Below are 25,107 nucleotides of genomic sequence, written 5' to 3' on the forward strand. Positions count from 1 at the left end.
CAAGTTTTCAACCGAGTTGGGTCAAAGCCTAAGCCCAAGATGATGTGGGCTTTGAGTCTTCTTGGGCTTGTCTATTTTCACAAAATTTATCAGTCAAAATAAACTAAAAATAAACGCTCAGGATACAGCTGAGGGGAACTTTTACTCTTTGGAATCTACAAAAGAAAGCTCTACAAGCTCATATGAGTTAGAAATGATACAAGACAAAGGCAAAGAGTGCAGCTGAGAATTGTAAGCCCAAAAGTCCCAACAACTACCTCTGCAAACTTCAAGAGCTCAAAGAGCTGATCACTTCTGTTGTTCTTTGTACTGCAGACAAACTGGGATTTGTAGTGCCACCCATTACTCTCTCTTCTCCACCTTTGCGACCTCTCCTGCATCCTCACAATTTCCACTCTCTCCTTCAACACACCCATGTTAGCATCAACAATACTCGTAGAAGATTTCCCTGCCAAAAACTCATCTGCTACCATGTAAAAATTAATCGGTCCTTTATATTCTGAAAACAATTAAGTTTAACTAGTGATTAGTATAACTAACCTTCACCAGAAGTTCCTTGAGCTCTTGCTCTTGCTCTTGCTTGCAAGATGCGAAAGACCCTCAACCTGGGACTAAAATTTCCAAGCCCATGGAAAGTAAGTGGAGAGGTAGCCATGGTTATCTACAGGACCAACGCTCAGAAACGGCCTTGATATCATATAGATAGGAAGATCTTGCATTTATATACCAAGGTCTCAGATATGGACAAGCTCAATGGAATAAACTAGTACATCATGGATTGGGCATGTGCTCGATTCTTGGGCATTAAGTATAAAGAAATGCATTAGAGACAATATCAAATTCGTTCTTTGCTTCTTGGGTTTCAGCAGTCATGAAGAAAAGACTATGTCCACTTTGATCAACCCGTAGAGAAATTGCCAACAAACCAGGAGTTCGCACACTTGTTTATCCTATCCACAGTTCAAACATTTGAGCCCTGCTGACCAATGCCCAAAAAGACAATTAAATGGCTCGATTTGGAAAATGGAGATGGGTGTCTTCTCTCTTGGATTGTACTATTATGTCCAATTCAAGGTCATCGGGTTTCGGATTTTGTTTGCTTTTCTTATTGAATCTTTTAGCATGACATCGTTCGTCAATCTATTAATTTAGTGCATGAGATTTCGGAATTTATTGGGAGCTCTCAAATATATGAAAAATAATTAGATTTATAATATCTTGATCCTCGCAACTCTCTATCATTTTTATCCCTAAAAAATAATAAAAAAAAGACAGATGCACTCCATAGATTATTTAAGCTGATTTTCTCTAATTCTTTTAAATCCACTTTCTAACAAAAAGATCGGAAGAGAATTTAATGACATCTTTCTTGGTGGAGTAAAATGATATGAAATGATAGCTGAGGGGCTTAAAATTTCATTAACCCAAAATACTTCACAAGAAGTTTGTTAAAAAGTCATCATCATAACTTATAGAGTGCCTATAATTTTTTGATATTTCCATGTATTAATTACACAAGACTTGTAAACTAGAGCTCATGTTTATATTAATCCTCCTATTTACCTTTTATGATAATTGATCTTTTTAACTATGTAAAACCTCTAAAATAATCATCCGATCAGTTATCTATTATATATATATATATATATATTTTATTACATGATCAATTTTAAATCCTCTAGAAACTAACTTACATTTAAAATACATAGAAAAAGAAAAAATATATATATTCTGTCAGCACTATCAAGGTGAGAAGAATCAAAGCTTCACACAAAATAAATAAGAAAATTTAAGCATCAGAGAATCTAGATATAATTAGGGTTAATATTGCTTTGCAAGCTTTAGATAATGGATTCCACGATGCAACACTTCACTTGCACTCAGAATGGGTTAGTGGTTCCACTTTTTTCCCATGCTAAAGTATATATTCTCTGCACAAAGGGACAGAATAAAAGATAATTTTGATTAAGTATTTCTTTTATAAAGGAAATAGCAGGAGGCAAACACTATTTCTAACACTTTATCCTCCCCAACCCCAAGAATAATAATTCCTATTCCCCCGAAAAGTTTATGCCTTTCTCCGTTTGAAGCAAATAAGACAGGTGGAGGAGTTATTCTAAACAGATTGAATTATTTGCATTTATCCTTAATTTTTAACCGGTCAAAGAATAGGGAAATCGGTTAATTCGGGATACTAATCCAGCAGTTATCCGGTTTTTACTACTTCACCAACCTACCAACCTTCGCTCTCAAGTCAACATCTCTTTCTTTCTCTCTCCCTCTCTCTCTCCAAGATTGCAAGTAAACTACTGAAGACAGACAGTAGACGGACAACTTTTTCTTTCTCTAAAACGTTCTACTACGGTCTACGCAACAGCAGCCAATATCCATTCGCAACGCTTTCCCGTCTCTCTCCCCCCATCAAAAACGGAAAGCGACTACCCACCTCACTCCTCCCCCCACCCTTCTTCTATATCACTCTCTTCCTTCCCCACTCCCCCGCTCCTCTCTACTCTCTCTTTATTCACTTCCACTCTCCCCACTATCTCTGGATTCAAATGGATAAAACTGGATCGAGCTCGAAAATCCTCAACAAAGGCGACGAGGGCCAAAGAGGGAAGCAGAGGCCCGGGCCGTGGCCGCCTCGGATTGAACCGTTCGTGCCTAACACGGAGCACAGCCCTAATGAGCTCAGATCCTGGGCGAAGCGCACCGGATTCAACCCCATTTCCGGCGAGACGGCGAGCGTGATCAGCGAGAGGGACCAAGACGAACGGAATGACGGCGCGTCCGCCTTCGCCGCCGCCGCCACCGCCGCGGCGCCGAATCTGGCGTTGGATCTGGAGAAGGGTCTTCTCCTCCGCCGTCATCGCGGAGATGGGTTCGAGAAAGCAGAAATCGAGCCGGTGGTGGGACGTGGGAATGGGGTTTTGAGGGGAGAGAAGGAGACCAAAGGAATTCCAGTTGAGAAGACTCTTCCTCGGATCGAGAGAGATAAGACGGATGGATTGGATGGTGGGAAGATTAATGGGAATGAAGGTCGTGTAGTTGCTCCGCTCGCAAAGGATGAGAGCAAGGAGAAGGAGGCAGTGAAAGTGGAAATTGAATTGTTTTCGGATTCGCAGGAGCCGGAGGATCCACCTGTGCATAGACCGCCTGGGCTTCGCTGTGGCGTTACGGAGAACCCAGGATTTGGTGAGTGAATTATGCCCTTAGTTCAAATTATGAAGTTGGATATACACACTTTTATCTTTCTATTGTTCATAGTTTTTGGTCATTTCATCAACCAATTGACTTGGTTTTGAATTGCATTACGTCAAGAAACTGTTCCATTGACTTGTAATTTAGACAATATGATGGTTATCTTGTGAGATCTTTGTAGATCTCGATATAAGCAGTGCATTTTCCCCAGAGAATGGTGAACTTGACTAGGGTTTAGTCTTCCAAGTAGACAGGACAATTTATCTTATTTCTTGCTGACCATCATGATCTGTCTCTACAATTGCAGCGCCCCTCCTTTTTTATGGTATACAACATCATTTGTCACTGGCTGGTTCACTTGTTTTCATCCCTTTGATCATGGTACCTGCCATGGGTGGAACTGATGTAAGAGCATTTAGTCTTGGTGAGCCCAAATTAAGTGACATGTTACACTCTTCAATGATTATTTGTATTTTTATGATGTCAGGAGGAGACTGCTAGTGTCATTTCCACCATGCTTTTAGTTTCTGGTGTTACAACAATACTCCATTCCTTTTTTGGGACTAGGCTTCCATTGGTTCAGGGAAGCTCCTTTGTCTACTTGGCACCTGCAATGGTAATCATTAACTCTGAGGATTTCAGAAATCTAAGTGAAAATGTAAGTTACATATTTCTGACTATGAAGTCGAAACTAAGTAATAATATTGGTTGATGCATTTCCATTTCATATGAATACTTATATTGCACAAAAAGTCAATCTTCAAGCATTTGTCTATATTCTACTATTCATCTAGCACACTGAACTCCCTGCCAATTTTTGTTCTTCATGAAATCACATTTGATTAAATGCAGAAATTCAAGCACATCATGAGAGAACTACAAGGAGCTGTAATTATTGGTTCAGTTTTTCAGACAGTCCTGGGATACAGTGGCCTTATGTCACTTCTTCTAAGGTACCTAGTATAAATTTCTCTTGGCATGTGACATTACCAATTGATATTTTATGTGTTTTCTAGAACTATTATTACTTTCCTCATGTTTCTTTAGGCGTCTATTTAATTTGCTTGTCCTTTTGACAGTTTATAGTTGCATAAGAATCTATTGAATAGTTCAATAATTAGTATAATACTTGCTTGATGTCATTTTCATCTTGCAATGAAAATTTTGAATCCCAATTACCAACTGTTTGAATGTTCTTATGTTCATTGAACAAGATGAAGATTGATTGGATTAAGAATTTCCTGTCCTTTGGAAAAATGAAATCTTGAGAGTTTCAACTAGCTTTGATTGTTTTGGATCTATTTCTGGGAGTTTTGGGTCTGTATTTTCAATATATAAATATTTCAAGAATCTAAAACTTCAAAAGATATATCAGAAAAATCAGAAAAGTTGCAGAGAGATTAAAAATAGGATAAAGTTACATATTTAATATTACTGAGTTAGGATGGTGCATGCATGGCATTTATGAATATGCCCTATTCAACTTTTAATATGTAGTGCCTTTTTTGAATGATCTTACAGGCTAATAAATCCAGTGGTGGTAGCTCCAACGGTTGCTGCAGTGGGCTTGGCATTTTTCAGTTATGGTTTCCCTCAAGCTGGTAGTTGTGTAGAGATCAGCGTTCCCCTGATTATATTGGTTCTTCTTTTTACTCTGGTAAAAGATTTGCAAAAAGCAGTTGAATAATGTGTTACACATAATGTTTTCTTCTCAGTAGCTCATTTCTTATTCAATATATTGTTGCTGTTGTTGTTTTGTTATTGAATATCATATCTTCTGAGTAATACATATTTGATGCTTGCTACATTCCTCTCTTATTGCAGTACCTTCGGAGAGTTTCCCTCTTTGGAAATCGTATATTTCTAATTTATGCGGTATCTCTCTTGGTCCTTCTACTTAGTTCCCCCCTCTATCTAGACTTCTTAACATTGATATATCCATTCCAAACTTGTTTACTGTCTGAGGATTTAAACTGCTGTGCTCAATTTCTTACATCATGCTTTTCTTAATTCGCAGTCCTACCTGCTATCATCCACAAAAGAGTGGCTGATAATTTGACAACAATGTATCTTTACTCAAGTGATTCTCATGATTGCTGGCATTCTTTACTTGCAGGTTCCCCTTAGTGTTGCAATAATATGGGCATACGCATTCTTTTTGACAGCTGGTGGGGCTTATAACTTCAAGGGTTGCAGCTCAAATGTACCTAGTTCAAATATCTTATTTGATGGTTGCAGAAAACATGCAGCTACAATGAAGAATTGTCGAACTGATGTTTCCAATGCTTGGAGGACTGCTGCTTGGCTCAGGATTCCTTATCCATTCCAGTGGGGACCCCCTACATTCCATTTTAAGACATCTATGATTATGGTCATTGTTACGCTGGTTGCATCTGTAGACTCCGTGAGTATCAAGTAACTTTTGAAGTAGCACTTGCATATGGTTAGGACTATTCACATGAATTCATTATGTGTTTCCATTACCTTGACATTAAGTGCCAGCTTTACAGCTACAACTAAGAGCAGGCATTACTCATAAGAACTTGTCAGTATTTTTCTTTTGGTAGTTGCTGTTAGATCCCGCCTTCAGTTGCAACTACTTGCCTACTTGAATTAGGCGGTCATTAGCATGGGCCCTTGTGGCCTTTTTTTTTTGTTGAGAAAAGGCTCATGCCCTATTTCATTGAAACAAATAAAAACCAACACCAAACAAGTTTCAATTGTCTGGGTAAACCACCCTAGACAACAAAAGCAGCAGATCCCTCATAACCATCCAGACAGACCCATCCAACTACTCTATCAACTTACAGAGGGTAAAAATAAAACCAAACCAACCAACAATTCCAAATAGTTACACAAAACACAATCACATATTAACCAGAACACCACTATAATGTTTTTTGCAACAAGTAATCAAAATGTAGTATTTTCCTCCAAAAGCAAACCACATCCTTCAATCTTCTGTGAGGTCCAGTACTTGAGCCATCCTTTTAGCCCTCTTTATCGCCTCCTCTCCTTGAAGTCCTGCCTAGCTTAAAAAGAATAAGCCCTCATGACTACTTGCAATGTACAATCATTTGCCTCTTCCATGACATACTTGTGCTACTTTTACTTTGAACAGAGTTGCATGTTTTCACTTCCATTTACAATGATATGCTTTTTAATTTACGAGGTGGATTTAAAGTGTAACCAGCTATCTGTTTAATCTCAGTTACTATTTGTAACTCACACAGATTGGGTCTTATCATGCTACATCCTTGCTAGTCAACTTAAGACCTCCGACTCCTGGAATAGTCAGCAGGGGAATAGGCTTTGAAGGGTTTTCCAGTATACTAGCTGGACTCTGGGGTACGGGAACTGGATCAACAACATTGACAGAGAATGTACATACCATTGGTGTGACTAAGATGGCAAGCAGAAAGGCCTTGCAACTTGGAGCAGCCTTGTTGATCATCTTCTCATTCTTTGGTAATATATTGTATCTTCCATGGCATCTTGATATTTGTTATTATTTTTCTTTTTGAGTTCTCACCTCACCCTAGTGCTATGCTTTGACATTATGAGTTATTGAGTTATGCAAATGTTACGTTGTTTAGGACATGATAAGTAGGTAACATTACATCTTGTTAAAATCTCATTACATTTACCTTCAAATTTTGATTCTTAATTTCCTTGTGGTAGGAAAAATTGGTGCTCTCCTTGCTTCAATCCCATTGGCCTTGGCTGCTTCAGTCCTCTGCTTCACCTGGGCTCTGATTGTGGCACTTGGACTATCAACTCTGCGGTATACCCAAACTGCAAGTTCCAGGAACATGATAATTGTTGGATTTACCTTATTTATCTCCCTATCTATCCCCGCATATTTCCAACAATATGCACCCAACTCCACCCTTATTTTGCCCAGTTACCTTTTGCCCTATGCAGCAGCATCAAATGGACCTGTCAATACTAGCAGCAACGCGGTATGCTTTGAATGCAAATATATATTTAATTATAGTCGACATGCTTCCAAAGGATATTAGTTGACTTTACATAAACGTGTGTTAGCTTATCTAGCATGTTCTTGCCATTAGTATGTGCTCCCCAGTTATTGTTGCAGATTATAGTGTGAATTAATATTATCCTTGAAATAGATTTGCCAAATGACTATTTTACTTCTGTACAAGTAGAACATCTCAGTGGCAAACTGAGAATGCCTATACTACGACTGTGGTTGCCTTTTGGCAATTATCATGCCATGCCATGCTATCCGTTATGCATCAGACCTGGACAATGTAGACTCAAGCTTCCTTCTACCAATTGTACAAATGTTGGAAGGCATAAATGACATCTAGCATGTTAGGAAGTAGTAATTCTCCATGTAGTTTAATTGGATGACACCACAAATTTCAGATACATTGTCATCTCTGAGTGGATAGAAAGTTGAGCCAACCCCAAATTGTTGGGACTAAAGGCTTGCTTGGTTGCTTGTTGTGGTGGATGGACAGCTTTTCTTAATGGCTTAATCCAAACATTTGTTGTGAACTTGATTACAAGTATGATCTGAAGCACTTTTTAGGAAAACAACTGAATTTGTTTTGGAGTATTTGTACAAAGTTTTAACTAATTCCTTACTGCTGACAGGTTAACTTTGCACTGAATGCTCTTTTATCGATCAGCATGGTGGTGGCTCTTCTTGTGGCATTTGTACTTGATAACACAGTTCCTGGTAGCAAGCAAGAAAGAGGCGTGTATATATGGTCTAATTCTAGTAGGCCAGAAGTTGATCCAGCTTCTCTCGAGCCGTACATGTTGCCTGAAAAGTTCAGATGCTGGTTCGGGTGGGCTAAGTGTGTTGGTTCTTAACTTGTGTTATTCTCAGCAATCAATCATTTGCTGCAACCTGGTTTCTAAGGCTTGTATCATTGTCTTTATGCCTTTGGTTTATTTAACTGAAGATAGAGGGGCCATTTTATTTATTTTTCATCTGTTCCTTCACCTGTAATATGGAAAATTGAGAGGGGTAACAAGATTTTTGCTTATTATACCTTCTTCAGAGCTCTGTCTGTATCACTTGATGTAAACATTTGTCAATATATAATTGAGATTGGACATCGTCAATAAAAAGTTTAGATGATCACTACTTTTCCCATTATGCTTTCAGGTTGTATTTCTCTGTCCACTCCGGCTCTAACAGTCTTTGATATTATGATTGCTCCGATCTTGAAATCTTGGGTGTGATGTTTACATCTTCAATCAAAGGAAATAAAAAGACAAGCAATATAAAATTTCTACACACACACACGTATACAAACACATCATTCGAGGCATAGCAATGAAGGCTTTAGTGAAGTTTATACAGAGGCCCTAAAACTTTGTACAAGTTCAAGAATAGTAGTATACCATTAATAAATAATCACAATAAATGGCCCACAAGTGCTATATGGGGCAATATATTCTGATTACAACAAACTTCTCGATGTGAGAGAGGCAGCAGTCGATCAAGCTTATTAGGAGATGGCATCCTCAAGAGAACCTTCCAGAATGTGTAAATAAAGTAAGAGATATTAGACGATCTCAAGCTTTTCATGGCTAAGCTGCTTCTGTAGGAACTGCTTGGTAGACTGCTGAATGCTCTGGACTCAGAGTAGCATTATATTGACCATAAAATGCATAAATTCCTACTGAGATGAGGCTTAGGATGATAAATCTGAACCATGCTTCTTCATGTAGCTGTAAGCAGAGAACATCCATTATGATTAGCCACAGTAGCAGAATCGTTTTTCAGCAGTGTAAAGAAAAAGGTCATGTACACAATGAAAGCTAAGGTTGAAATCGTATTGGCAAAAAAACAAGAAAAAAGAAATGGTATGGCGATATATGTTGCTTCCATATAGGCCTTAGAATAGATGACAACATGATGTACCCTGATAATATCTGAAGCTTAAAACAACTAGATTATTTATCTCAGACCTAGACTTGGATCCAAGCATAAATATCTTCGATGCTCTTTCCTGATTGAAGGTCGGATGCATCATCCTGATCCAGATCCGTATAGCCCAAAAATGGTTCACATATTTCTTATTTATATTGGTACTGGATATTCCAGAACCAATATGTTTTACGTTTGACACATTTGCTTATAAAGATGAGGAATATACTGATACTGAATGTATTGAGTATTGACAATTTGACACTGTCTACAAACAATATAAAGATTATGCACATTTCAATTGTAGGTTATAGATTAATGTTATTATAGTACATATGTATAATGCTTTATCTTATCTTTTTGAGAACATTATATAGATAAAAAGCTTGCTATCCAACAAGCCAGGCACTTGTGAATATATAAAAGTTAATAACTAAATCAATGAGACACAGGAAGAGAAATTTATAAGTGTAGCAATAAATAACAAACATTATATCATTTCTGTCATGAAAGAATACTAAGCAAGTATTAGAACAACCAAGAAACAAAATAAAAAGTGAACCTGTGCAAATAAGAAGATGTTGAAGAAAATGGAGACAACAGGGACAATTGGAACTCCAGGGCAAGAGAAGCCAGGTGGATCAGCATAGACCTAAAAATGCAGATATCAGTAACAAAATGTCTCATAGAAAATATATTATATGCTTGTTTACTGGACCATAAAGTCCAAGTAGCTTCTCAGTAGTAACCATATACATGCAATGCATGCTAGTAACTAATTTAGACTTATATTTGAGTAAATAATGCAGATACAAAATCCCTGAAAATGTAGTAACATTATATGGCTCATTGGCAATCATACTCACTTATAAATCTATATAATTGGAATTTTTGTATAAACATGCTAAATAAAAGATTAGGTGGCACAATAATGTTAAAAGGAAAAACACTTACTTGTCGAAACTGAAGAGCAGCAACAGCGAGGATGGCTATCGCTATAGCAACTAGAGAAAAGATAAAAGATGCACTAAAACGGTAGAACAGTCCAGCTGCAAAACCACTGCAGGCAACTATAATAACACAAATAACACCTTCATGCCAGGAGGACATGCATCTCATGGAAACATTATTTGACGCTTTGTCCTTCCATCTTAGGGTGACCACACAAGCTGAAACAACAGAATAACCAGTCTGCCCACACAAATAAATAAATTAAAAGTTGCATGATGAATTACAACCTGGAATTTGCAATGGCATTTCAAAAATAATTTATAATTTCATATTAGACTACATATATTTCAAGAGTTTTCCAGCTTTGTTTTATATAGTTAAATGTAACAAAGAAATATATACCAGTGTCCCAACTGAAAGAATATGTGAGAGCTCATGCACATTGAAGAGTCCTGCCAATATTCCAGCAACAAAACCAACCCAGACTTGAGAATGGACAGGAGTGTGCCGTGTTGGATGGACCTTTGCAAAGACTGATGGTAACAAACCATCCCTTCCAAGGCCAAGATACAAGCGTGACTGCTCACAGTCAGGAAAAAAAAAGTAAGAAAAGTTCTTACAAAATCTGCTGAGCCAATCAAGTTAAGAACTCAAGACCTCACCTGAACATACAAGCCAACAAGAAGAGTTGTAGTAAGGCCAGCAACAGCACCTATGCTGATTAAAACTGAAACAAATTTCAACCCCTTAGCAGTGAAAGCTTCAGCCAGAGGAGCATCTTCACCAAGAAATTTATATGGCACCATTCCAGTTAGTACCAAGCATACACAAACATATAGTGTAACACATACTAGAAGACTTCCTAGAATGCCAATTGGCAAATCCCTCTGACAAAAAGAAGAAAAAAAATCAACACAAGACAAAATGTTAAAAGTCTGATGGTTCAGCAACATGGAGTTGCCTGCAAAAAAGAAAATAAAATCATCTGTGAAGGAGGTAATTTCTTCTCTTTTCTTTGTAGATAAATTGCATAGTAAACTACCATAGGACAAAGATCCACTTCAATCTAATAGCCATAAACTAAACTACCTGTGGTCTTTTGGATTCTTCAGCGGAATTAGCAACTGCATCAAATCCTACATATGCAAAAAATACTACTGTAGCTCCAGTAACAATAGCTTTAAAACCGTTTGGTGCAAATGGTGACCAGTTAGATACATCCACCTCAAATGCGCCAGCAAATATAACAACTATGACAATAAGCACCTGCAATTTGGTTAATATGGCATCAGCAATAACAATTGTACTGCAACCTACACGATAAAGCTTTACAAGAAATTAGATTTGAGAGTATATATATAAAAAAAAAAAAAACTGTTATCTGTGTGCTCGAGCTCTAGAGACAGAACTTGAATTCGTTATCCATTTAAGTTAGAATTAAAAAAAGCTAGTAATCTAGCTAATTAAAACAGACATTAACTCACCATTCAGCCAACCTTTTCTTTTTCTAAATAAAGTTGACTTTGTTGGAACACATATCAAGGGGAAGAATTTACTGTAGGGGTTCTTATAGCTATCGATGTTGGACAATATGCCACACTAGGAAACAACAGACATGCTTGCAAAGTACTACCTTCATTGCAGTCATAAAAGAGTTCACCGCTGAGGATTCTCTTACACCATAGCAAAGAATTGCTGTTAAGATGACCAAGAGAATTGGAGCCAAGATATTAATGGAGACAATTCCCCCAAAAAACTCTTTGCCACCATGTCCAATCCAGCTAGGGAAATGACCTCTGAAGATAGGAAAAAGCTCCAGAAGGGATACAAAATAGCTAGCTAAGCTGCGGGCAATGCTTGCTGCTCCTATATGGTAGTCCAGCATCAACTGAGTGAAAACTAGAAAGGCTGTGAGCTCATTAAATGCCGCATAAGTATACAGGTATGCTCCTCCAACTACGGCAGGAAAACGTGAGGCTAGTTCAGCATAGCACAAGGCATTAAGTACGCATGCAGCTCCAGCAAGAATAAAACTAATTGTAACACCTGTATCAGATTAACAGTTAATACAAGTTTGATCAGAGAAGCAATTGCAACCAACGCAACCAATTATATCCAATAATACAGCCTTCCTTCACAGAGATTAGAGATATAATAAGTTCATTAGGGAGAAAAGGGTGGCTTGGGGAGATTAAATGTGTTTTCTGTCAGAAAGAGGAGACTGTAAATCATCTTTTCGTTAAGTGTGGTTTTGTTAGAAAAATTCTGCTCAAGATGAAGAGGATTAGTGGATTTGATCTGTCTGCGGGTACCGTTCGGAAGTGATCTGATGGGAAAAAATTTAGAGAGTTGGGGTCTTAACAAATCTTGGGGTCTTATTTGGATTTCTGCGTTATGTTTTATTGGTTAATCTCTGAGTGGGAGATTACTGTTTATGTTTCCATGAAACAGAGTTTTTGCCTCTTCAAATAAATAAAATAAAATAATTTCATTAGATTTGATCCATTGGAGACAAAATTTGGCGAGATAATTTAAGCGGCATGTAGTAATAGTGGAAAAAAGAACATTTAATTGCAGAACATATTCCTTTCTGGATTTCTTCTTATACTTGCAGATCTGTCGAAATTCAAAATCATATCGCATAAACACCACTCACTAATCCGACGACATCATATCTTAGTTCAATATGGAGACTAGAGATCGAGAGAGATAAATTTCCATAGATGCGAGAAAATTAGGGAGGGGAAGAACTCACCCGGTCCGGCATCGCGAGCAACGGTCCCGGTGATGACGAAGATTCCGGCGCCGATCGAGGCGCCAATGCCTATTAGGATAAGCTCGAGGAGGCCGAGGCGGCGGACGAGGCCGTCGCCGTCGCCGTGTCCGGCAGCGGCGGCAACGGAGAGTGAGATGGGTTTCCGCCGGAGCGCTGCGGAGCAGAAGCTGGAGAAGAAGGAGCGGCCGGAGGAGGACGAGGACGTTGTGGAGGAGGTGGGCTTGTCGCCTCCCATGGTGGCTTCAATCGAAGAATCAAGTCTCTCGATCTCGACCACACCTCGCGATATACGTTGAAGCGAGCGAGCGCGAGTAGATTTTTCTTTTTTCCTTATGTCACCACTTACGTTGTCACTTAAGCAGGGGGTGTTGTGATTTTTTCTTTTTTCTTTTTCTGAGAGAGAAAAAGAAATCTAATGCATTAATCCCTCCTTGTTTTACAACTGACGTCAACAACCAAAAGAGAGAAGCCGACTAGTACGGTAGCTAGCACATATTTCTATCATAGTTAGCAAGTAAATTTGCAAATTTATTATCTTTTTGTTAGATATAATTTACATCAAAAATGATAAGTAGATAGTAAGTAAATATTCGTCTAACAAGGAGGAGAAAGTGACCTCCCCGAAGACTTCGGGATGTTTCATGCAACGGATGGCCTCCCACGTGCCCGTTGGCTTCAGCAAATGAGGGTGGACGAATAGTGACCTTAATGCCCAAGGGATGTTATGATAGTAATACTAAGAATTGTTTTTGACGTACCTTCTGTGATATTTTTATTTATTTTTTATATCGGGCCGTTGTTATTTATATGTGATATTTTTTTAATCATATATTAAAAATATAATAAATTGACTTTTTTTAAAAAAAACTTTTGTATATTTTACTTATAATTAATTATAATTAACGTTGTTAAATTTTACTAACAAGCATTAATTTTAATAAGAATAATCAAATTGCCCTCTCTATTTTACTCAACTAATTAGAAAAGTACTTTTTGTGCTTTCTTTTGTCTTATTTTTTTAAATAAAAAAGGTATTCACATTATCTTAAAATGGGCACAAAAAATATATTAAATATCTCATGGATATCCTAAAATTAGGGTTTGAGTCCATTCAAACGGTGGAAATTCATATTCTGTTACAAACTTAGTTCATCAGATCTACAATGGTTTTAGACTCTTAATAAAGCACGTAACTTTTGAAGAGATCTACCAACAATCTAACCGACGGATTCCCCTAAATTTTGGATATGTTGATGCTCTTGGAGAGAGCTTTCTAAAAAATCCAAGATCACAATATTTGAACGATTAAATATCGAGATATCGACCAAATAGTAGCCAAAGATTAATTGAATTCTAGCTTGATAGCCCTCCAATGGCTAGATATATACTAAGTTTAGTTCTTGGTGTAAATATGGAGAATTTAAAATCGTACTTCAATTACGGTTTCTCCACATATCAACTAAGTTAAAACCCTAATAAACCAACTAAATCGGTCTTCCTTATCTTGTCAGATTAATCTTTCGTTTCGTCGCTAATCTTTTCGGATTAACCCTTCGTTTTGTCACACATAGATTCTAAATCTGAAGAAGTCATGAATACTAAAATTGTATATCCAAAAGTTGATAATCTTATCCAACTGGTTTCATATTATTCGAATATATATAGAATATTTTTTCAAAACTATGCATAGCTGAATTTAGTTAATTAAATAAAATCTTAACCTACTAAGATTCTAACTAAACTAAATAATCAAATAAAATAATTAGACTCAATCTATTAAACCTAATATGTAATCCGATCTAATTCGGTTCGCATCATATTCCTTACTTAGGTTAGTTAACTAGTCAACCAGATGATTACCCTCCCTAAACAGTAGAGAAAAGGAAAAAAAAAATCCAGACAAAAGATGATCAATATTTTTTTAAAAAGTAGTTCAATTACCAAGGAGATCAGAAGCATTCCTTTTATTTAGGAAAAAATAAATCAAAAAAAGGATTATTTAGAAATTAGAAGCACTCAATTTTATATTTTAAACACCGAAATTTTTTAATAAAAAGATAAAATAAAGAAAATAGTTATAAAGATAAATATTTAAATAAGAATTATTTTGACCCGAAAAATTAAGGGTTTTAAATAGGCTAGAACTACAAGGGAATTCACACTTTCAATTTTTGCCTAATTACAAAAGATGAAAATTTTTTTCCCTAAAATAAATTTCATAATTCAATATTTAGTATGATTTATACGTAAACGCTATTACCAATTTGTTTGATTCTTAATTACACATCAATTAGTTTTGACACAGTCCAAGACAACAAATCTAGTGGTTTGCTACTCCGATTAAGTTTCAAATTCGTATTACTTTTGGTTCGACGGAGTACACTGTACACAACCAAACTCCATTGTCACACCCGGCCCACTCACCTTTCGGACGCTTGCGCACACTTTTTTGGGTTCAAAAATGAAGAACCGTCCTCCTTTCCTCTCATCCCTATATATATATATACATATAAGCTCTCGAGCCCTTCTATCTATTCTTTTCTCTTCTTCCTGGAATTGAACTCCTCGAGGGGGGAGAGAGAGAGAGAGAGAGAGAGAGAGAGAGGCTGATCCTAAAACGCCTTCGTCTCTACTCCACCTTCCTCTCTTTCTCTTCTCTTCTTCCTCTACGAACCTATCATTCTAAATCAAGAAATTGAACTCCATCCAAATCCCTCAGCTCGAGGGCAGCTCCTCGAAGCGCCTCACGACCCTTCTTGTCTGCCCGAATCTCTTCTTCGATCCCCGTCGAAAGCTTAGAGAACAAGTAGATTCTAATTGTGGAAGAAAATTATCTCTCCCATTACCCATGTTTTCTCCGATGATTTGTAGGGGTTCTTGAATCCAGAATTTATCGTATCTTTGAGTCCTTGGATAGGTTGTTGACGGATTAGGGTTCTGCCACGATGAGCCGAAGGGTTCGGCGGCGAGTTGCCCAGTCCAAGGACAAGGGTAAGGTTGTCATCCCTCCTCCGTTCCCCTTGGTCTCGTCGGAGGAATGCGAGATCGCCGGAACCGTCGCCGGCTCCGACGTCGGATCCGGTGAGGACGCTGTGGACTGGACGACTCTCCCGGACGATACTGTCGTCCAACTCTTCTCCTGCCTCAACTACCGTGATCGTGCCAGCCTCGCCTCCACGTGCCGGACGTGGCGCTTCCTCGGCTCCTCGCCGTGCTTGTGGACTTCTATCGATCTCCGAGCCCACCGCTTCGACGCCGACACCGCCGCGGCCCTTGCAGCCCGCTGCGGTGTCCTCCGCCGTGTCCGCTTCCGGGGCTCCTACTCTGCGGCCGCTGTCATCAACCTTCGCGCCCACGGGCTCCGTGAGATCGCCGGCGATTGCTGCCGCGACATCACCGACGCGACGCTTGCGGTGCTTGCTGCCCGCCACGAGGCTCTTGAACACCTCCAGATCGGGCCCGACCCTTGCGAACGAATCACTAGTGATGCCATCCGCCACGTTGCCATGTGCTGCTCTCGGCTGCGCCAGCTTCGGCTCTCAGGCGTGAGAGAAATCGATGGCGATGCCGTGGGGGCGCTCGCGAAACTCTGCCCATGCTTAGAGGAGATTGCATTCTTGGATTGTGGGAGCATCGATGAGGGCGCGCTCGGGAGAGTACAATCGCTACGGTTCTTGTCGGTCGCAGGTTCGCGTAACTTGAAGTGGGCAACGGCATCCCTTGCCTGGGTCAAGCTTCCAAATTTGGTCGGGCTTGATGTTTCAAGGACTGACGTATCGCCAGGTGCTGTCTCGAAGCTTATCTCTGTCTCTAAGAGCTTGAAGGTAATGTGTGCCCTCAATTGCGCATTACTAGAGGAGGAAGAAAGACAGGACCCCTTGGCATTTAGCAATACCAAGGGAAAGATGCTTCTTACAATTTCTGCAGATATATTTAAAAGGGTTGCTTCATTGTTTGCGGGCTCTGTGGTAAAGGAGCAGACTGTTTTTGATGGTTGGCGTACGAAGAATAAGGATAAGAACATCAGTGATATCATGATTTGGCTCGAATGGGTGCTCTCGCAATCACTACTGCGAATATCGGAAACTAACCCTCTTGGATTGGATGGCTTTTGGTTGAAGCAGGGTGCGGCCATGTTGCTGAGCTTGGTTAAGAGCTCACAGGAAGATGTACAAGAGAGAGCTGCAACTGCCCTTGCTACATTCGTGGTTATTGATGATGAGCATGCTACGGTGGACCCTGAAAGGGCGGAGGCAGTCATGAGGAATAGTGGAATACCTTTGCTATTGCAGCTGGCAAGATGTTACCTTGAGGGTGTACAATCTGAAGCGGCAAAGGTCGGATATTAGTTGGACCCACTTAATTTCTGTAGTTCCATTTGATTTACTTAGTTCTTATGAAGGAATCTTGGAATGAATAGGCAATTGCAAATTTATCTGTGAATGCCAAAGTTGCAAAAGCAGTGGCTGATGAAGGGGGTATTACTATACTCACAGACCTGGCAAAGTCTATGAACAGGATGGTTGCTGAAGAGGCTGCTGGAGGGCTTTGGAACCTTTCTGTGGGAGAAGAACACAAGGTTTTCCATTTTTGTGATGCAGCTTATGATAACATCTGTGATTTTTTCCTCTTATTTGCATTGTTAATATTTGTTTTCTGATGCACTGCATTTCAGGTGGCAATTGCTGAAGCTGGGGGGGTCAAAGCTCTGGTGGATCTCATTTTCAAGTGGCATGCTGGAATTGATGGAGTTCTTGTATGATTTGATTATATGATACATCAGCCTCATTGTTATTTATTCTAATCTTTAATATTTTGAATTTTTGGCATAGAACGGAAGATGATTTTCCTATAGTCCACCTATTATATTTGTAATTTATGGTAGGAACGTGCTGCTGGTGCACTGGCAAATTTGGCTGCTGATGACAAATGTAGTGTGGAGGTTACGATGGCTGGTGGTCTCCATGCTTTGGTGATGCTTGCTCGCTCATGCAAAGTTGAGGGTGTGCAAGAGCAGGTCTATTCGATCTTATTGTTCTCAGATCTTGTTTGTAGTTCTCTCTGGGTGTAATGTCATTCCACCTTTTTAAGTCTTTATTTGCATTATGTTCTCATATCACAACTCCAATATTGTATTAGTTCAGATGCTTGTGTTGTTTTTGTTCTCTTCTTCTTCTTCAGAACTAGCCAGTTTTTTCTGTCATGGGTTCTAGTTCTTGCCTATAACAGATATTAGTAATCTTTTCAGCAATACAAGTTTAAATGAACCAAAACACAGCATATTGGTTCTTAGGTGTCAATGTTCTAAATGTGGTGTGGCAGTGCCCTATTACCGCCACTCAAACCAAAATATGATGTCTTGGTAGGCACCAGAACTCTGCAATTACAGGACAGATTTGTGACTTGAAGGTCTGTCTTGCAACCTATAGAATGCAAGTTTGAATGCCTCAGGACTCTTGCAGTCTACCCTCTCTGCTGGCTACACAATATTATGTGCATAAACCTTTGATTGAAATAGAATATATGATTAGAAGTTGTCTGAGAAGTTGTGCTATGGGATCTTTTATAAGGCTTTAACTTATTTTTAGTTCATTGTACCAATTTTTTTTCCTTAATGTGCTATTGTTCAACTGGACAACTACTTTTCTCTTTATACATATACATGTATTGTGGTTGTGATTTCTGAATATTTACACTGTCCCTTTCTCCCCCTCACTTTCTCCTGTTCTTATCTTCAGGCTGCTAGAGCCTTGGCTAACTTGGCTGCGCATGGGGACAACAACAGCAACAATGCTGCTGTTGGTCAGGAGGCAGGTGCACTTGAGGCATTGGTGCAGCTAACCTCTTCTCAAAATGAAGGTGTAAGGTAGTCATTGTTTGGAATTAAATTTAATTATGTATTCTATGTAGCTTGTCATACTTGAGACATTTATATACTTGTGCTTATTTTGTCTTTTCTAATGTGAAGATGAGGTTGTTATCTGAAAGGTAAGTCCGCAAAGCAGTTGCTGTGATTTCTACAATCACCATAAGGAATAATCCTATTTGATTTCTTAACATTATTGAGCAATATATACTGCAACTTAATCCTTGCTGTGCATACTTAAATTTACTAGTATATTTTACTTGCAATCTTTGGCAATGAAGTAAGTTGTCTTATATTAATCCTCATAACCAGACAAGAAGCTGCTGGTGCTTTGTGGAACTTGTCATTTGATGATAGAAATCGTGAAGCAATCGCTGCTGTTGGTGGCATCAGAGCCTTGGTATGCATTTTACAATGATCCTTGGGCCTTTTCTGTTGTGACATATTCTGAATTTGTTTTCATGGAAGTTTGTAAAGATTCAGTGTTCTGATTTTCTTAATATTGTTATCTGATACTGTGCTAATCTTTCTAGAACCATTACTTGGAGAAATGTATCATAAATACATGGTTAAGGAGGATAAGATACCCACTTTATTTTGAAAATGAAAAATCTATGTAGTTGTACTTAGATGGAGATGGAGTTGTTCTTGAGGCCTTGTTTGGTTTGAGACTAAGCTCCAAACTCGATTAGTTAGTTTCATTTTTTAGTCTTGATTTTTTTAAGAGTAAAGATGATTAGATATGAAAGAAATAAAAAAAATATTTAACTATTGAACTAATTTAGGGGTCCCTAAACCAATTCATGAGGAGGTTCCTAAACACAAGCAAACATGGCCTGAATGAATTGTGTTTAGATGTGTTTGTGCTTTTATTTATCTATCATATTTCAGTTGTTCGGTTTTTTGCTTCTTCCAGTTGTTGTACTTAAGCATTTATCACTATTGTCATCATCATCTAAACATTTTCCGAACAACACTGAGTTGCCTGGGGCACAACTCAAATATAACTAGATTCTAGAAAAACATGATAAAATTTTATTCCTCGGCTGGCTGACCAACAATTTCTCTTATATAGGTTGCACTTGCACAAGCATGTTCAAATGCTTCTCAAGGCCTTCAAGAGAGGGCAGCAGGTGCTCTGTGGGGATTGTCAGTTTCAGAAGCCAACAGGTAATGGTGAATGTCAATGTAGATTCTTTTATTGTGTTTACCACCTTTGTGGCTCAGTTATTGAAAATCTATCATTATTTTCCTATGTAGGAAAGTTTGTTACCACTCTATGCTAGTAATGATATCAAAAAAGGGGAAAGAGTAGAAAAAACAAGTGCTAGTTTCATTTATTGGTTGACAAATTGTTCTTGCATTTTAGCTTAATGATTCTGTATTAATCATCATACACTTTGAGTACCAAGTGTTCCATGTATTTTCCTTCTAATTACTCTTCTATTGCATGGTATCATGTTTACTAGGACAACCCTTTTCAATTAACATTCTTTGCTGCATATCTCTTGTTCAAATTTGGGCACAATTTCTTACATGTGTCATACAACAACATGCACGTGGCTTCATCCACCTTGCATTCATTGATATTGTCTAAATCTTGTTTTCAGTAATTGGTAAGAGATTTATCTGATGAAAATGGTCATTCAAGATATGTACAACTATCGGTGATTGTTTGTGTTTGATGTGGCTGTCCAGTTTGGTTGGTCAACCATGTTCTCTGGGCTTGTAGGTTCGACTTATATGACTTCTGCACTCAAACTGGGTATGGCCTGTTAAGGAGGATCCTAGGTAGCAATGTCAGACACATATCGGGAGTGCTTAGAATAACAAAATTTGAGGCAAGACAGATGAATCACAACCAGTTGAAGGAACCAAAATAAAGACATGGATATGGTGGTCTACTGGTCTTCCAATCTGGTTATAGGCTTATACATAGTAAATATATGAATTAAAATTTTGGCTGTACAATATACTGACGTTTCTCTGTCTCCTCTAGTGAATTCATAGACTAATGGTTTTTGTCAAAGAACTAGATCTTTTGAAAAATATTTTGTGATGTTATGCATAACTGTTGGTTGATCATGTTCCTCTTTGATTTGTTTTACTTTGTCTTGTATATACTATATTATTTCAAACACATACCTAATTGATTTGTGAAGCAAGACAAAATATAAGAAAACAATGACCAAGTTTTAGTCACAAGTCACAACAATTTGGCTTGCTGAATTGGTCCTTTTCCTCCATTTGGCTCTTTATTGTGGAAGGCTCCTTTTCAGATGTACTACTGGCCTGTTATTTGTTACTAATTCCTTACTGAGTTTCCACGCCAAAGTTGTTCTTTGCCACTCCATATTGTTATATTATATCTTAAAATTTCCTTTATTTTTTTTAATATGGTTTGTCATTAACTCTGTGTTTCTTTTTCTCTTCTCTAGCATCGCTATAGGAGAAGAAGGTGGTGTTGCACCTCTAATTGCATTGGCACGATCTGAAGCTGAAGTAAGTCCTATTTTGTGTCCACTGCCATTTTATTTGCAAAACGCTTCCTTGTCCACTATTAGATTCTTTCTGCAAATTCATTGTATTGGTATATTATATACGTGATTCGAGCTTCTTGAAGTATTATTTTATATAGTCTTTAGTATGTAGGTTGATTAAATGAAGCATTGGCATGATATATATGATTGGAGCTTCTTATGATGCATATTAATGTGCTTGATAAAAATAGCGCACTATATTTTCTAGTGTGCTATTAGAAAGACATTTTGTAGGTTACAGGTGCATCATGTGTACATTTGGTTTGTTGGACAACTCAATTTGACCTGTGGTGTTTCCTTTTAAATTTTGTCTCTTTGTTTCCCAACTTTTATAGTATAAAAAATTGTGATCATTTTTAAATTTCAGTGCCACTTATCAAAGCTAAGGATCAATATCTTGGCATTCTAACAGGATGTTCATGAGACTGCTGCTGGGGCACTTTGGAATCTTGCTTTCAATTCTGGTAATGCCTTATGCATAATTGAAGAAGGGGGAGTTGCGACTCTCGTGCGCCTATGTTCGTCATCAGGATCCAAAATGGCTCGCTTTATGGCTACTTTGGCTCTTGCTTACATGTTTGATAGGAGGTATGATAGGAGTTGCTTACTTTAACTGGCTGGCTAGTTTTCCATATCAATTTGATGCAATATTCATTAGTAACCCACATGTCCTAATGTTTGATAGGAGGTATGATAGGAGTTGCTTACTTTAACTGGCTGGCTAGTTTTCCATATCAATTTGATGCAATATTCATTAGTAACCCACATGTCCTAATGTAAATGTCTTTTGATGCATTCACTTGATTATAACACAACCTCGTTCTACCTGTACCTTAATGTTTCGGCTAAAAACTACTCCATTTTAACAAAAAAATGAAAAATAAAGCAGTTTCAGCCACCAGACCAAACAAAATGAATCGGTTAGGTGGAGTAATTATTTTTATTGCTTAAGGAGTCCAATCATTGGAGGTGCTTTACATCTCCCTCTGATAATTGAACTCCTCTCTCTCTCTCTCTCTCTCTCTCTCTCTCTCTCTCTCTGTATAGCATAAAATTTTCTACTGGTTTATACAAAAAATCATGCTAATTTTACCATTTTGTAGCTTTGACAATTTATAAATTGTGTTTTCATATTTTCTGAAGTTTTGATAGTGTTTACAGAATAGATGAGATGGCAGTGGTTGGATCATTATCAGAGAGTTCTTCAAAGAGTGTGAACTTTGACGGTGCTAGAAGGATGGCGCTGAAGCATATAGAAGCTTTTGTGCTGAAATATTCAGATCCACAGGTCTTTTCCGCAGCTGCTGCATCCTCTGCTCCGGCAGCGTTGTTACAAGTTGCTGAAGCTGTACGCATACAAGAAGCAGGGAATTTGAGATGCAGGTTTCATGCCACTTACCATCGTTACCATATGCATAGTTTTGAGACAATATATATTAAAATTACAGTTCGAGAAGTTGTTGAATTGATTATTACTATTTTACTCTCTAGTTTTTGTCTATAACAACCTTGAAGGGTCGCTAGCAGAAAAGTTTTTCTAGTCTTAAAAATCATTTACTGTTATCTCTTCCATCTGAGTTAGCTTTGTAGCAGAGAGTTCTCTAGCCTGTAATTTTTGCTTCACCATAAATTAGGCAGCAGCTTGTTGAAACTTGAGCTCTCATGCTCAGACTGATAAGGGTACCTTTTGAGAAGTCTTGCTTTTGTGATAATTTTGTCTTCACCGTGTGTTTATCGTGGTGTTGCCTTTTGTAGTATGAAGCAGTCTTTTATTTCTATGATATTGTCAACAATTTTCTAATATTTATTTGCAGTGGGCAGTGTATAATGGATGCAAATGGTTATATGAGCTTTTCTTTCTTCATCTATCTATGATATTACTAATCGAGACTTGAGAGAATAGAAGGAAATCACATCTACTTATGTTGTCTTTGAATCTGCTTGTCAGTGGTTCTGAAGTTGCAAGATTTGTTGCTATGCTCAGAAATCCTTCATCCATTCTTCGCGCTTGTGCTTCATTTGCTCTTCTGCAGGTAGAGCTCTATCATACTCATCCACTAATTCATAATGCATAGAAACTTATTTGCCTATTGTTCTGGGATTTAAGAAATTCTCTTTAATTTCCCACTTGTGGTTGGTATGCTAGTTTATCTACTCCTAAGTTCTGACATGTGTTGCCTTGTCTGATACAAACTTAGCACGTCACTAGTAATATCATTGTCTCTAATTTTTTTTTGAATTTAGATGCTCGAAAATATCTAATTTGGTTCTATATATCTGTATGCAAGCTTGTGTGATCATCTCATAATTCAAGATATAGCTTGGATGAAAAATGATTATCTTTAACTTTCTTAGAAATTGTAATATACTGACTTTTTTCTTGGTCAAATTTCATGTCATGCTGATTGATCAAGTTATTTCAGTGTTGTAAATAATAATTTGTTTACAGCTGTATCAAGGAGATACAGTATAGTTTATCTGTTTCTTTTGTTTTCTGATATCTGAAATTTAATTAGTGACTCGTGGACCCAAATCTATATGTGACATGATCTTTCTTAATCTGGAATTGGATGTGTGCATCGCTCACTCATGTTTTATTTGTTTGATGTGTTATTGTTCTATCTCTTTCTTTTTGGGTTTTGCAGTTCACCCTCCCTGGAGGTAGGCATGCAATGCACCATGCGGGCCTCTTGCAGAAAGCCGGGGCTGCACGAGTCCTACGTTCAGCTGCCGCAGCTGCAACAGCTCTTATTGAAGCCAAAATTTTTGCAAGGATAGTACTCAGGAATCTCGAGCACCACCAGCTAGAGGCCTCAATTTAAAAATCAGCGGACATAAATGTCTTCATCATTTATCATAATTGGCCAGATCGCTTCTTTATATCATTACATCAGCCTAAAATGCTGCATACATATGGATCACTGAAGCTTCCTTCAAAGACTAAGGCAATCCGCATGTTTCACCAGTTTACTTACAAAGAACCAAGCCCTTGTTCTCGTATATTACATTAATGCTTGACTTATGTGTGATAGCTAAGGTGGTGTGGGTATAATTTTTCTATTTATTTGACCTGTAAAAGAGGTGCTGGCTGTTTGAAAAAACTAGCATCTGTAAGTTATGAGTTTGTAACATTCATGATATAGTTGTGCTACATCAGTCTATAATATAAGGAACTTAGGTTTATTGGTGTGAGTTTCTCGTCACATTGCAACTGTAGATCTACTGGTATTTATGGGTCACTGGCTGGGCATCGTTACCTTAACGGTCAATTCTCTTTTGGAAAACAATTTTGGGTTCAGCTTCTCTTTTATGTTTTGTTTTGTACTGTTTTGTTTCTTGTGCGAGTTGCAATAGGGCCCCTTTGTTGTTGGTACACCTGGACACTGTGAGTCTATGACTGTGAGCACCGTAAGCCTTGTCGCAGAAAGAAGAAAAATACCATATTGGATGATTGGAATAGATGTTGATGGATGAGTCGTTGGATCTCTGTTAATAGAAATGTTTATCCAATAGATACCATAGTTGTAAACTATGGTCGTCAACTCTGACCAAACCAACCATAACGTTAGCAGCCGAGGACGTGGTCATGTCCGTTAGTTTGGGATACCTAATGGATAAGTTCGGAGCTGTCCATTGAAGTATTCTATATCCCATTCATGTCACCATTTGGGGCGAGTGTTTGAGAAAACTCATGCTAATTTATTCTCAATTCATGTGCCGACAATAAGCACACCCATCGCCTCTTTAACTTTGATCTATGAACTACGATCCTTATACAAGTCACCTAAGAAGATAGTTCAAGAGTTTGGCCTAACTTCTTCTCAAGCCATTTTATCTAAATGTATACTCCAGAGTCATTTTA

The 25,107-nt window shown here is 38.1% G+C and overlaps 3 protein-coding genes and 1 long non-coding RNA gene across 4 annotated transcripts; 2 read left to right on the forward strand and 2 right to left on the reverse strand.

Moving 5' to 3' along the window:
* Positions 1-123: 123 nt before the first annotated feature.
* Positions 124-743, reverse strand: LOC140784859 (uncharacterized). Its single transcript, XR_012108325.1, has 2 exons — positions 541-743; positions 124-463 (listed from the first exon to the last, which is right to left on the reverse strand). It is a non-coding gene; the product is annotated as an uncharacterized lncRNA (long non-coding RNA).
* Positions 744-2,453: 1,710 nt separating this feature from the next.
* LOC140783729 (nucleobase-ascorbate transporter 11) lies at positions 2,454-8,335 on the forward strand. The gene is made up of 10 exons (XM_073130734.1): positions 2,454-3,195; positions 3,509-3,606; positions 3,689-3,859; positions 4,054-4,154; positions 4,723-4,858; positions 5,026-5,076; positions 5,318-5,605; positions 6,435-6,669; positions 6,883-7,163; positions 7,825-8,335. Exons 1-10 carry the CDS (start codon positions 2,559-2,561, stop codon positions 8,044-8,046), a joined length of 2,220 nt encoding a protein of 739 aa, XP_072986835.1. The 5' UTR covers positions 2,454-2,558; the 3' UTR covers positions 8,047-8,335.
* Positions 8,336-8,486: 151 nt separating this feature from the next.
* On the reverse strand, positions 8,487-13,233 carry LOC140783730 (cationic amino acid transporter 9, chloroplastic). Its single transcript, XM_073130735.1, has 8 exons — positions 12,819-13,233; positions 11,697-12,109; positions 11,153-11,329; positions 10,726-10,950; positions 10,466-10,642; positions 10,067-10,303; positions 9,675-9,764; positions 8,487-8,913 (listed from the first exon to the last, which is right to left on the reverse strand). The coding sequence occupies exons 1-8, from the start codon at positions 13,072-13,074 to the stop codon at positions 8,773-8,775; spliced, it is 1,716 nt and encodes a 571-aa protein (XP_072986836.1). The 5' UTR covers positions 13,075-13,233; the 3' UTR covers positions 8,487-8,772.
* A 2,114-nt stretch (positions 13,234-15,347) lies between these two features.
* LOC140784093 (protein ARABIDILLO 1-like) lies at positions 15,348-24,428 on the forward strand. Its single transcript, XM_073131299.1, has 12 exons — positions 15,348-17,176; positions 17,260-17,418; positions 17,515-17,595; positions 17,725-17,856; positions 18,578-18,705; positions 19,018-19,105; positions 19,781-19,875; positions 21,144-21,207; positions 21,658-21,833; positions 22,407-22,628; positions 23,194-23,278; positions 23,891-24,428. The coding sequence occupies exons 1-12, from the start codon at positions 15,785-15,787 to the stop codon at positions 24,065-24,067; spliced, it is 2,799 nt and encodes a 932-aa protein (XP_072987400.1). The 5' UTR covers positions 15,348-15,784; the 3' UTR covers positions 24,068-24,428.
* Positions 24,429-25,107: the final 679 nt, after the last annotated feature.

Source organism: Typha latifolia, chromosome 3, assembly GCF_019914945.1.
Source record: "Typha latifolia isolate L0001 chromosome 3, TyphaL0001v2, whole genome shotgun sequence".
NCBI lineage: Eukaryota > Viridiplantae > Streptophyta > Magnoliopsida > Poales > Typhaceae > Typha > Typha latifolia.

What these genes read in the sequence shown, in the direction of transcription:
- LOC140784093 (XM_073131299.1), top strand. Translation starts at nt 15,785, where the DNA reads ATGAGCCGAAGGGTTCGGCGGCGAGTTGCCCAGTCCAAGGACAAGGGT. An exon ending in CTGTGGGAGAAGAACACAAG is followed by an intron (nt 17,419 to 17,514) that starts GTTTTCCATTTT and finishes ACTGCATTTCAG; the next exon opens with GTGGCAATTGCTGAAGCTGG. An exon ending in TCAGTTTCAGAAGCCAACAG is followed by an intron (nt 19,876 to 21,143) that starts GTAATGGTGAAT and finishes TCTCTTCTCTAG; the next exon opens with CATCGCTATAGGAGAAGAAG.
- LOC140783729 (XM_073130734.1), top strand. Translation starts at nt 2,559, where the DNA reads ATGGATAAAACTGGATCGAGCTCGAAAATCCTCAACAAAGGCGACGAG. An exon ending in CTTATGTCACTTCTTCTAAG is followed by an intron (nt 4,155 to 4,722) that starts GTACCTAGTATA and finishes ATGATCTTACAG; the next exon opens with GCTAATAAATCCAGTGGTGG. An exon ending in TGGTTCTTCTTTTTACTCTG is followed by an intron (nt 4,859 to 5,025) that starts GTAAAAGATTTG and finishes CTCTTATTGCAG; the next exon opens with TACCTTCGGAGAGTTTCCCT.
- LOC140783730 (XM_073130735.1), bottom strand. Translation starts at nt 13,074, where the DNA reads ATGGGAGGCGACAAGCCCACCTCCTCCACAACGTCCTCGTCCTCCTCC. An exon ending in CTTTTATGACTGCAATGAAG is followed by an intron (nt 11,330 to 11,696) that starts GTAGTACTTTGC and finishes ACCAAATTGCAG; the next exon opens with GTGCTTATTGTCATAGTTGT. An exon ending in TTGTTGGCTTGTATGTTCAG is followed by an intron (nt 10,643 to 10,725) that starts GTGAGGTCTTGA and finishes GACTGTGAGCAG; the next exon opens with TCACGCTTGTATCTTGGCCT.